Source organism: Nerophis lumbriciformis, linkage group LG02, assembly GCF_033978685.3.
Source record: "Nerophis lumbriciformis linkage group LG02, RoL_Nlum_v2.1, whole genome shotgun sequence".
NCBI classification, from domain to species: Eukaryota; Metazoa; Chordata; class Actinopteri; order Syngnathiformes; family Syngnathidae; genus Nerophis; species Nerophis lumbriciformis.
In genome coordinates this window covers 40193389-40206517 of record NC_084549.2, presented here as the reverse complement: position 1 = coordinate 40206517, position 13129 = coordinate 40193389, and the positions used below count along the sequence as shown (strand labels likewise).

The following is a 13129-nucleotide window of genomic DNA, read 5'->3' as shown; positions in this document are numbered from 1 at the left end:
TAATGGAACAAAATAAAATAATAATTATATTGATGATATTGATAAATTATAAAACAGTGGTATATTAACTTAAAGGGGAACCAAACTTTTTTTTGGAATTTTTTAATCATTCTCAATTCCTATGGGAGACAAGAACACATATGCCTTTCTCTTTTCTATGCATTCTATATCATAAATAAACACGAGCAAGAGGTGGCTAACAATGCAGGTAATGGGGATTTGATATATTCCGCTTATAAAGTCCTCTAAAAAACCTCCAAGAATGTTTTATATACATGTTGTAAGTACAAAATAGTATATACTGTAGTATATAATAGTATAGTAATATAGTAACAGGCACATTCGTAATACCATGTAATATTTACTGCATTTTGGTCATTTAAGCATTGGTGGAACTTATTTTTGGGCGCATTAAATTCACAGATGAATCGCATCAAGTGTGATGCATAAATGGAGTATTGTTGGCGGTTTTTGGATGTCTTTTTAGATCGCTTTAGGGCAAAATAGATGACTCCCATTAGCTACATTTTTGGCCTTTCGAGTATTATCCCTATTTTTCAATTTAGAAATAAAAATAGAAAAATGTGTTCATTGGTGTGATTAAAAAAATTGATTTGCATCTGAATTGCGATTCTTATTATTCTGATTCTAAATCGGTTTATATTTTTACATTTGAAAAAATATGGTTTTAAGCCATTTTCATGCTTACTCGTGCCTGTATACATATTACAACAGCACGCAAAAGGAGGTTTTGTAACCTGCAACCAGTTTTAAAAAGATTTTGTTTTAATTCAATACCAAATAATGTTTTGCCAGAATATGTTTGAATGGCTGCGATGAGGTGGCGACTTGTCCAGGGTGTACCGAATGCAGTTGAAATAGGCTCCAGCACCCCCCTCGACCCCAAAAGGGACAAGCGGTAGAAAATGGATGGATGTATGTTTGAATAGAGAAAGGTGTTGAATTGAGAATCGATTCTGAGTCAAATCGTCGCTCCAAACATCGGAATCTGATTAAATCGTGAGATGCCCAAATAGTCTCACCTCTAATGTTCATGTCTGTGAACGGTAGGCAAAATTCCTAATCAAAAAGTGCAGTTCCCCTTTAAGAGTGCCCCAAAGTAAGAGTGTTTTGAGATAATAGCTGTGTCTTGGCAAATTGTTTTGCTTTAAATTGCAAGCAACATTTTTAGTTATAAGTATCCCCAGTATTAGTTGGTGTTACAAATGTCACAATGAACCCGTAAAAGCCATCCAAAGCATCTGGTCTTACTCTTTAGCATTAGATTTTAGCTAGACATGGACATAACTTTGTTTTTCAACCATGGGAAGGAAGAAAGTGAGTGTAAAGAACAGTGCTGAGAAGAAGAATTGAATGATATTCACTGAATTTGAAAAATAAATAATCAAAAACATGACTGAGCGTGTTGCCAGCTTTGTGAAGCAATTTGAGCATATCAGTACAAGCCCGCACCATACTGATGCAAAGTGAGTATAACACCAGTCAAGGATGTTACAGTAATATCTAAACGGCGGACATTTATCCATGAAAAAAAAGTAAAGCTGCTGATGGTAAGTTCGACCGAGAAGTGACTGCAATGAGATACAATTATACAATTATACAAAATTACATTCTATTGTATTGTTTTTATACAATGATTCATATCTTAAAGTTATTATTTATTTTTAAAAGGCATGTTACATGTTCAATTTGTGCTGTTTTTAGGGTAAGCACTAATACAATTGATTTCAATTAATTTCAATAGGAGATGTTGATAAGATACAAGTGTTTTGACTTAAAGCTCGGTCACAGAACCAATTAATTAAGTTTGTAAGTACTACTGTATTAATAATATACATATATGCCTTAATTTACAACACATTGCCCTTATTCATGGCCTTTTTGCACAAATAACATTTCAAGAAATTAAATGTTTTTTCATTATTTGGTAGGTTTTAAAGTGAAAACATTCCCAAATGTATTGGTTTAAGTCTAGCAACAGAACATGTTTAAGTTATCGCTGATATGATTTTGTCCAATTGCAGATGCAAGTGTGACCTATGACACGCATGAGCAAAAAAATACTTTTTCATGTTGTCTCTCGTGTGGAAGAGTGTTGATTTAAAACATTAAATATGCACACATGAACATCTAGTAATAAGTCATTACATTGACAAACAAAGGCATCTGAATGCATTAGAATGCACTCTATGGAACCCAGTTACTGTGTGTTTCTAAAGGATAATTCAACATTGTTTATATTGTTGTTTTTTACAGAATATGTGATGCTGTAATTTAATATAGAATGTGCAGTTTATGGTGCCAGACACTCTTTTGCTTGTATTTCTGTTTCAAGGCACCAATTTTGATAGAGTATTCAGAACTTCTTAGGGGCTTGGTTCCACCAAGAATCTTTCCAAATATTATGTATCCATGAACCAAATAAATGGAAAAAGTGCATGTATTACATCGTCAAGTGAGTGTGTATTTATGTGAAGAAGGCATTAGATCAGACCCTCCTGGAGGGAAGTGCACACGGTCTGCCTGCCCATGTGTCCTACTTTTGGGGACTTTAAATGGGTCAACAAGAAGAGTAGATGTAAATAAGGATATTGAATCAGAATTCCTACTGCTTAAACTAAGCTGCCAATACTTGAAGTCAAGTGACTTATATTATGACGTTAAACGGCTTATCCTTTTTTGGGTAGTGAGAGAGCAAGAGTGTAATCCATCTGACTTTTGGGAAAACAAGGGGTACAATTACAGGGCACATGTGAACAAACTATCATTAATAAATTGGTAAATTGGTGTCCAAATAACCCAACATGCATGTTTTGGGAACTGGGGACGAGAAAACCCATGCAAGCATAGGGAGGACATGCAGACTCCACAGATCTGCTACCAGTGTTGAATCTGTTTGTTCATCAAAATTCACTCAAAGCTGCCATATTTTCGTGTTATTTTTCAGAATTCCTAGCAGCAGCTTTCATTACATCTGGCACGAGCATGAGCTTGAGACACAGTAGACCTCATTAGAAGATTAAGGTTGTTGTGAAAACACAAAACATGTTATAGTTTGGGGATCATTCCCCCAGTTTTGGCATTTTTTATCTTACCTGACCATACCATACTATACCATACCGTACCATACCAATAGGCAACCAGTGTTGGTAGCCTTAGTGAATATACATTATCAATATAGCAAGTATATAACACACTCATTATTTTCTTTTGAGCATTGAGCTTACATAAACACATTTGTGTAAGTATAAAAGCCAATTGTAGTATAGTGATTCACATAGCTGACTTTCATGCAGTCCTAGTACCAATCCGCCGGTGATTCACTGGGGACCAGTCCAGAGTATAATCAGCATATTTTGTGACCTTTATGCAGTAAAGATTATGTACACGTGGATGTAAAATATATTTTGTGACCTTTGTGCAGTAAAGATTATGTACACGTGGATGTAAAAGAAGACACGTATTTATTTAGGGATGTATTTTTTTATTGAAGTGTTATCTTTGACCATTTGCATTTGTGAATATATTTTGGATAGATAATAGATAAGTTTGGAATATATTTCACGTTATAATCAGTGTCTATGTCATATCCCAATAAAAACAAATGTTCTGTACTTCCTTGAACTGTTGCTATTCCATTGAAGTGATTCAATTTCAAACCATAAGTGTTGTGAATGTATGCATTCAAAAACTCGGTGGCAAATAATTTTAGGTTACAAAAAGCACATAATAGATCAATGTTATGATAAATATTTTCAAAAAGCTTACATGGGTATTTTCAAACACAATATTCCATTTGTATTTTGCAATAATTGGAGCTTCATATTGGGATATTTTTCAGGAGGATGTCGATTTGCAGGCAACAGGATGCTGTGTTTGACTAGCTTGGGGGGGCTCCAAAACTTTTCAGCCCCTGGGCCTCACAGTAAGTAAAGGCGGCCCTGGTCATAGTGGTACCCTCACAACATTGCCGGGTCCTTTGAACTCCTTTTGAGTGTAGAAGAAAGTGTGGACAACCAAATAGTCTGAAATGTCCACATTAATAACAATCTTTTAAATATTATTTCCTCTTAAAAAGAGGTTGTTTGCAACATTTACGTGGCTGCATAGAGGGCTCTAACTTTTCAAAGTCTTCCGGCTTTGAGCACGTAAAACCACCGGCTATAACACACAACAATGCATTAGCTTTGTTTGTTGTTAGCTAATGATAGAAATTTAGCAATGGTTTGTTTCTAACGTTAGCAATCATTGAATGTATATTCTGTCATAACAACTTCTCTGGGACTGCTTTTGTGATGATCTGTCACTTCATTTCTGTTTGTTTACTTGTTTTGTATTTACTTCCCATCAGTGCTCTTATTTTGTTCCATTTCCTGTTTGTTCCGCCGAGCACTGTGGTTCTTCCCTCACCGGCTATTGATTGGCTGCCGGTCCACACCTGCTGCTTCTTCTTCTGTCGTGTGTCTTTAGACTTACAGCTCCGTTGAGGCGAGCCAGGTCAGTCAGACCTTGTTCGCCATTCGGTGGCCGGTGTTTGGGGCAACTAGTGACTATGTGCTCTACTGTCTGGACTGGGTCCCCACACTCGCAGGAGGCACTATCCACAAGTCCCCACCTCTTCATCGTTGCTCCGTAGCGTCCGACGCCGGTCCTCAAGCGGTTGAGGGTTGTCCATTGCTTCCGAGGCAGTTCCTGGCCAGAGACGTCCGTGGGGTCATCGATGTAGTAGTGCAGCGTAGATGGTTCTGCTAACTTCCACTGTTCTCGCCATATCGTCTTGACACAGGTGGCCTTGGAAGTATCAGCTGATGTTGTGCTGAATAACTTGTGGGCTTGCATGGCAAAGGGGTGCCGTGACTTAAGGCGCACTCGTTGTGGTGTTTCTGTGACGATCTTATGGAGGAGGTGGAATTCGCTGGTCTGTGCCTTTCGGGAGAGGGCCAGTGTGGCTGCTTCTCGTCTGATGTTTGCCGGGGCGATGCCAGCGAGGATGGGCAGTTGGTTTACTGGGGTCCCTCGCAGGCACTCGGGGACGGTCCGCAGGGCGCTGTTGACGGCGACATCCAACTTCTTTACATGGGGGCTACGGCACCAAACCAAGGCAAAGTACTCGGCGGCTGAGAACACCAGGGCCAGCGTGGACATGTGCAGTGTCTTCGTCGTGGCTTCCCATGTGGTGCCGACTTGGCGGCGTATTAAGGCGGAACAGGCACTTGTCTTTGCCTTGGCACTGTCCAGGTGTTGTTTGAATGTCAGTGTTCTGTCAAGCTTCACACCGAGGTACGTGGGAACGGGCTGGGACTGTAACTGGGAATTATCCACCATGATGTTCATCTCACGGGCTGCTTCCATGTTGTTGAGGTGGAACATTGAAGATGTTATTTTACCCATGCTAAGCTTGAGACGCCAGTTCCTCAGGTATGAGAACAGGATGTTCATGTCCTCAGAGGCCCTGTTCTGCTGCTTCCCAGGATGGCTTACTAAGTAGGATGGCCAGATCATCTGCATAGCCATACTTCTTTGACTGAGTTGCAGGCAGGTCATGGATAGCACACCTGCTGCCAATCAGCATGTGTTCTATTTATGCCTTGTCTCACGTTCTGTTTAGAACTGTACATGCACGACTGCTTTATCTCTGTTTTGAGTATATTAAACTCATCTCACCTGCTCATCGTCTAGTGGTTCCTGCATATTGGGGTCACTAAAACAGCAGCCATGCGAGTTCCTCACAGGATCTTCGAGCCAGACTGTGACCTCACAAGGACCCCTGTCGATGACGCTCAGCCGACGTTCTGGACCGCACAGTTCTTGGAGGACTTAAAAGCCAAGTTTGTGCGGTCCCAGCCCATAGCAGGCTCGGGCCTTCTCCCTCCGCCTCGACCGCCGGTTCCGGTTCTCCGACCGGCTAGGCCACCGCTGTCTACGCTCCTCATGGCTCGGCCACCGGGTTCCGGATCTCCGACCTGTCCGCCTTCACTCCTCCTGGCTCGGCCGCCGGTTCCGGTTTTCCGACTGGCGCGGCCACCGCCGCCATCTTCTCCGTCCCCTGCTGCACAACCTCCTGTATCAGCTCCACGACGATCGCCTGTGCCTGTGCGTTGACCACCGGTTCCCACACCGTGTCGCACGCCGGTCACAGTCCCGCGTCAGCACCCGTTCCTGCTCCAAGGCTGTTTCTAGCACCGGCACCACGGCTGCTCTCCCCGCCAGCACCCGCTCTTCCTGCCAGTCCGGCGAAGGCTCCGGTGGAGGCCACCGTGATTGCTGGCCGTCCCTGGTTTTCACACCGGGGGACACCGACAACCGGGAACTCCTTCTCCCAGTGGTGGACGGCGTCTGGCCGCCACCTAGTAAAGGGGGGGCTACTACCGACAGTGGTGTTGTGAAGCACACGCCGCTGTCATCCCCGGTTTCGCCGTCTCCTCTCATGACATCATCTTCTCTGGCGGGCTTTCGCATGGTGCCGCCATCTTCCTCATCACCGGTGGGACTCCGCACGGCGCCGCCAGCTTCCTCATTGACAACTCCGCCCATGACGCCGTCAGCAGCATCGTCGACTACTCCGCCCATGACGCTGTCAGTGTCATCGTCGATGGCTCCTCACACGACGATGTCTTCATTGTCAGCGCCGGCAGCCACGCGACTTTTTCCTCCTCGACCAAGAAACTGGCCATGTTATGGACATATCCGCGCTGTCGGCAGCGATCCGCAGGACCCGGGTTTGGAACTTCGTAGCTGCTGGTGCGCCGGTGCCACAAGCGACCTTCTCCTCCTCGGCGGCCTCTGATGTGGCCGTTACATGGTCGCCCGCCTCGCCGGATGCAGCGGCGTTTAACGTGTCGCCACCACCTGACTCGCCCTCGGTGGCTGCGAGGACACTGCCTCCGCACTCCCTTGACTTTTGAACTGTTTCCGTTTGTTTTTTCCTGGGAACATCTGGAATCTGTTCCCTAAGGGGTGGGTCCTGTGATGATTTGTCACTTCATTTCTGTTTGTTTCCTTGTTTTGTATTTACTTCCCATCAGTGCTCTTATTTTGTTCCATTTCCTTTTTGTCCCGCCGAGCACTGTGGTCCTTCCCTCACTGGCTATTGAATGGCTGCCGGTCCACACCTGCTGCCAATCAGCCTGTGTCCTATTTATGCCTTGTCTCGAGCACTCGTCAGTGCTCGAAGATCACTTTGTGTTTAGAACTGTACATGCACGACTGCTTTATCTCTGTTTTAAGTATATTAAACTCATCTCACCTGCTCATCGTCTGCTGGTTCCTGCATCTTGGGGTCATGAAAGCAGCAGCCATGCGAGTTCCTCACAGCTTTTGTGTACAGGCTGCTTGCGTGTATGTGTGTACGAGACTGCGGTGAGTGACAAGAACAAGAACGCAAGACTTTTTTTCTTGGGCCGACAAGCAAATTATGTTTCTTATGATTAGTAATTGTAAAAAAAAAAAAATTGACTTTTAAAAAATGTAAATGCTTGTTTTAAACCACTAATGGTAACATGCTATCCAGTGGTGTTCTTGTTATATTTTTTAGTTTGAAAAATGTAACTAACAGCCACTTTTAAAAGGGTATAGATCCAATCCCTCACATTCAGATATTTTTTTAATGTTATATGGCTTGTATATTTGCTTCTAAACCTTTACAATATTCTGACACTACATAGCTGGAGGTAAATGAACAGGAGCCATATCAACTATTTGCCCCACTAAGCAAAACCAGAAGTGCCTCTAGGCCAGTGGTTCTTAACCTTGTTGGAGGTACCGAACCCCACCAGTTTCATATGTGCATCCACCGAACCCTTCTTTAGTGAAAAATAATATGTTGTTCAAATTCAAGACAAAGTTACATGTTTTTTTTTACTGGTGCACAAAATGAACCGTGCATGAACATCACCTTGTTCAAAGAACAAAACCAACACAGTGCATGAATTCACAACAAATTACACACCTGCAAATCAGATGGAAAATTAGAGGGAACATTCTTGGGGGTATCCATAATAATAATAATAATGGATTACATTTATATAGCGCTTTTATAGACACTCAAAGCGCTTCATAGAGAAGTGAGAACCCATCATTCATTCACACCTGGTGGTGGTAAGCTACTTTCATAGCCACAGCTGTGGACTGACGGAAGCGTGGCTGCCAGTTTGCGCCTACGGACCCTCCGACCACCACCCTTCATTCTTCATTCATTCACCAGTGTGAGCGGCACTGGGGGCAAGGGTGAAGTGTCCTGCCCAAGGACACAACGGCAGCGATTTGGATGTCAAGAGGTGGGGAGCGAACCTGCAACCCTCAGGTATATGGCAAGGCCACTCTGCCCACTGCGCCATGCCGCCTCCATAACGCCAATAGGGAGAAGTTTTTATTTACACGATGAATCGGGTGTGTCGTGAGGAGGCTCCGCCGAACCCCTGAGGCCGACTCACCAAACCCCTAGGGTTCGATCGAACCCAGGTTAAGAACCACTGCTCTAGGCAAATTGCGGCCCGAAGGCTGCATACGACCCATTAAGATTCTTAAACCTTTCCAAATATTTTTTTTGCCTTTTAACATCGAAACTGTAGCCGTGCAGTGCTGTTTTCAAATTACAGTATGTCTTGGACTATAGAAAGTATTTTAATGGTTGGAATCTCAGGCATCCCAAATGTCCACTATTTTTCTAGCCAAAGTGTTGTTGTTTTTTCCGAGTTCCGTGTAACTTGGCCGCTGTCCGGCGCAAAGTGGTTAGCTGGTGGCTTAGAAGTGTGAAGTTGTTATATAAGGCCATACTGGCGTTTATGCCGGCGTTGGAGTGGTCATGTTTTTGGAGGCTAATCTAGCCTGCGCATGAAGCGATGAAAAATCAAAGAAAGATTGCTTTGAATGGTTAAAAAAATATCGACTTTGGACCGCGTTATAGTATAGGTCAACCAGTGAGGCGGTAAAGAGGATGAAAGAAGTCAGTAAATTGGGAAAAGCAGGAGATATTCTTGTAAAGTATTATAGCGATGGGAATATTGTGTAGTGAGCTAAAATTACCCCGTATGGGCTGCAGAGGGCAGCGGCAGGCTTGTCAAAGTGTTAGACCTACTCTGGGAGCGAAGAAGAACCGAGGAAGGGTTCGAGGAACTGTTCTCGTGAGTGTGTGTCATGTTCCTGCCTCTTAGCTATACAGTGCTAGTTTTGTAAAACACTTAAAAGGCATTCTGCCTCATTCATATCACTGTCACCATTACAGTAAAATCATGAATTTATTAAGATTACATATATGGATAGGAATTGATAATTTTTTTCCGGTTCCGATTCCACTTTCGATTCTGTTTAACGATTTGTTTCTTTAACGATCCTCCAATCGATTCTTATTCGAAAAAACATCAATTGTGTTTAGTTTAAAGCTAAGATGACCTTACAAAGCCAACAGTGAGGTCTTAAGAGGCCAGGCTGAAACGCGGGTGTAAAGGGCAGACGCAGAAGCAGACTTTTACAACAAAGTTCTGCAGAAAAGTGACATTAATCAATCAGATTGTAGATGGGTTTTTTTACCCTTTGCGTTCTTATTTTTCCGTGTTTGTTGCATTTTCGTTGCGTTTTGCTTGATTGTAAAAGATGTCGATCGAGGAGGTGGTCTGAAAAGTAAAAGAAGAGTGATGTTTATATGCTATTAATATTCTGTGTTTTATCATTCATAGTTAATATTGTAAAACCCACATTCGTTCTCTCCATCTACTTTCTTGATGTGTCATTTAGTAAAAAAAAAATTAATTCCATTCCGTTTAATGAGGTTGTCTGTCACTAGGTTTTTAGCATTCTATTGGACATACAACTGATATTAATAAGTAGAAAATGCAATTTTTGCAGAAATTGCATGTGATGCTGAAAAGCAGAAGACGGACGGAAATGCTAACAGTTATCACAATACCAACATACTGTCAAGTAACGAAATATATGACTCTTTTCTGTGAGTTTCATCAAAATGAGCTAAAAAAAAAAAAGCTAGCATGCGTAAAGTACCACAATATAACTTTTAGGTGTGTATCTGTGAAATAAGCTTAAAAAAAGCTAACATGCTAACGTTAGAATGTAAACAGTTATGTGTCAAGTACCAAACTATGACTCTAAGGTTTATACCGACAAAATTATCGAAAATAGCTAGCATTTTTGTCGGTTAAAGGATGAGAGATTATCATCATACCTCAACATACCTGGTATGTACAAAAGTAAATGCTGCCTCTTTAGTAGGTCAGTATTTCAAATAAGAGAATGTTCATAATTGACTTAGTCTAGATAAAAAAGTTTAAATAAATAAGTACATACAAGTAAACAACAAAGTGAGGATGTCGGTGTATATATGTATAAATACACTACATTACCCAGGAACAGGAAGTCGGTGTGAGCTATGCGGGAGGACGACTGTTGTGCCATTTGAGCTATAAATATATATATATATATATATATATATATATATATATATATATATATATATATATATATATATATATATATATATATTGGTTCACGCTGCTGTTCCTGTTTCGTCTACAGAAGAAATAAACATATGTAATGATTAGACAGTTTACGTGCACATTTGAAAACTGCCCAGAGACAAATCTGATTGGAAAAAAATGAACTTAATGGCCAAAATGTGCAGGGAAGTTGTGGGCATTGGACAAAGTTGGGAGGCCGTGCATAATTTGTGGGGATTGGTTGGATTTGCGTGAATCCCGCAAATTCCTGGAGGAACTGAATAATATTCAAGTGAAGTGCTTAATTAAAAATTTGGCTGGAGAATAACTTAAGTAGCACATATTCCACATAAGGGGCACATGCTTAGTCACTCTGAATGTTGAACTAAAAACTTATACTGACCGAAACACGTTTTGAGACTACTTTTAATGTTCTTGATTTCTATCTAGTTCAGGAAGTGCTTCATTCAGCTCTTCACCGGTTCGCTGAACATGGCAGACATGAACCAGACGTCAGGGCGACCTGGAACTACTGCAGAGAGTCAAACGGGAGAAATGGCTACCATTGCGGCCCGCTTCCCTGTGGGCGGCTCAGTATCGCCAAGGTCTGAAGAGTCTCCGACTGATTGCAGCTCCATTGGCCAACTGCCCATCCCAGAGAACAAAGTGTGTCCCATGTAACAGCGGACGTACACACAGCAGGTCTACGCCGACATTTTTTATTTTGCACTGATTTGTTTTAATTGTTGGAGAGGATGAAATTACTAAATGTTTTTGCATGGAGCTCTTACTTTTGTATTTCATTTGCAGTTGTTGAGGAAAGAAAAGTTCAGAAATGGAATGAAGCTCTTTGTTCAGTCACATTGCAGTAGTGTGCTCAATATTTTATTTAAATGAGCCCAAAAGATAACAGCGTGCATTCAGAAATGCTCATTAGACTCTTTGTAAGCAAGCTTGATTTACACTTGTTTGTATTGCTGGTGACTATCTGTGGTGTACTTTCAAGCATGCATGTGTAGGGCACATAGACCAGCCTTGCACCTTGATCCCTCGTCTACACATCCTCACTGATTTAGAGTTGAGTAGCGCTAGCCAGCAAGCTAAGAGCATCTGTTAACGCGTTGGGGAGTGAGGTTTACAAAACGTACTATCGCACAGCCACACTAGCTGGCATCTATTACACTTGCACACCTAGTGTGGCACAAAATACGACTGGCACTTTATTAGACCTGATAGCACCAACCTACATATAAAGACATTTCCCAAATCCCGGCTAGCCTGTACTTTACAAATACCACATTGCAGCCTTTCATCTCCTTCGATGCCTTCGTATTTGGAGCCCTGAGAGGAAGCCTGCAGAGAACGCATTGTTTTTCTATGCTGTTTCAGTGCTTTACTTTGGCATTCTTCATTCATCTCCACCCGTCAAAGAGTCAAAGCCCCTTTTCTGAATTTGGATACTTTTATTTGAGTTCATACTGTGTAGACTAGCGAAGGGCACTGCTTTCATCCTTACTGGTGATGGTCAACGGCAGTTGTCCCAATTGCCTCGACTGCTGGGTGATGTATTCAGGCAGTGAAAACTTGAGATCAACAAACATAAAGATGCACACAATAAACACCCTTCTACACTATATGGACAATACATTGAGACATCTGTTGAGTAATTAGTCTATAATCAAGAATTGAGGATCAGTATCTCTAAATTAGAATTTTCTTTAGAAGGTTTAGTTCTTGCAGACCTGTCAACAAGTACACATTTTGACTCTTCACTGCTCTCCAAGTGGTTATGTTTTGACAACTTCTCATTTGAGCTGAGTCTATGAATCTTAGATCATAATCCTACATCGAGCCACCAGCGTACGTTATGACATGCACCTTCATAAAAATGTAACCTCACGATGCAGACCGTACAGGCTGTGATTGTTTGGCTTTCTTACATGAATTCCTGGGTGGATACGACACCTCTGAGAGCACCTTTTCCTACGATTTCTGCAATAAAAGTGACTGTGAATAGCACATCGATTAGTTCCAGCTGACACTCCCCCTTTACTATTTTTCGCTTGCGACAAAGCTAAAAATCTAAGTAGCTTTGTGGTTGCTCACAAATGTAATGTCACGTCACGTCACGCATTCAACCCCAATAAAGAGCCATAAAAGCAACGGTGGCCTGGGGGCTATTTGCAGCCTGCTGCACATTGTAGAGTTAAGTTACACTAGGACTGTCTTCAAAGTGTCTAAGATTCCATTTGGAGTCCAATCGTCGGACATGAAACCCCCCTCCTGTCTCCATGGAAGGGAGCAAAGTTGATGGATCAGTAGGATTGGACGATTGCGTTAATCTTGTCTTTTTTAAATTTTAAGGAGTTTAAAGATGGAGAGTAAGATGTAACGCTTACCTGCTCACAGGTTCGACTGTCACTTTAGCCTTCATCAGAGCAGTCGCTGCTCCCGGTGTGACATGTTTGAAAACAGCTGGTCGGGTTTTGGCCTCGCATGTATCTGACACTATAAAAACTATTATTCTGCACACAAAAATAGTTCACTAATAGTGTTTGGAAAGTGTTTCTACACGGGGGATGTGAGGCTCGTCGGGATGTGGCGCTGTCACAAGCAAAAGTTAATTGTGCCACCGTGCTTCTTGGGCCAGTCAAATCCCG

At 42.1% G+C, this 13129-nt stretch overlaps 1 protein-coding gene across 2 annotated transcripts in view; it reads left to right on the top strand.

Moving 5' to 3' along the window:
• The window catches only part of valopa (vertebrate ancient long opsin a), a 72047-nt gene extending 59318 nt beyond the window's left edge, over window positions 1-12729 (top strand). Inside the window, exons 5-6 of one of the 2 annotated variants that reach the window (XM_061962853.1) lie at window positions 3863-3946; window positions 10920-10980. In XM_061962853.1, the coding sequence (XP_061818837.1) occupies window positions 3863-3901 (39 nt within the window). In that variant the 3' untranslated portion in view covers window positions 3902-3946; window positions 10920-10980. Of the gene's footprint in view, window positions 1-3862; window positions 3947-10919 lie in introns of both variants that reach the window. The other variant, XM_061962844.1, reaches the window with a different exon arrangement.
• The last annotated feature ends 400 nt before the right edge of the window (window positions 12730-13129 follow it).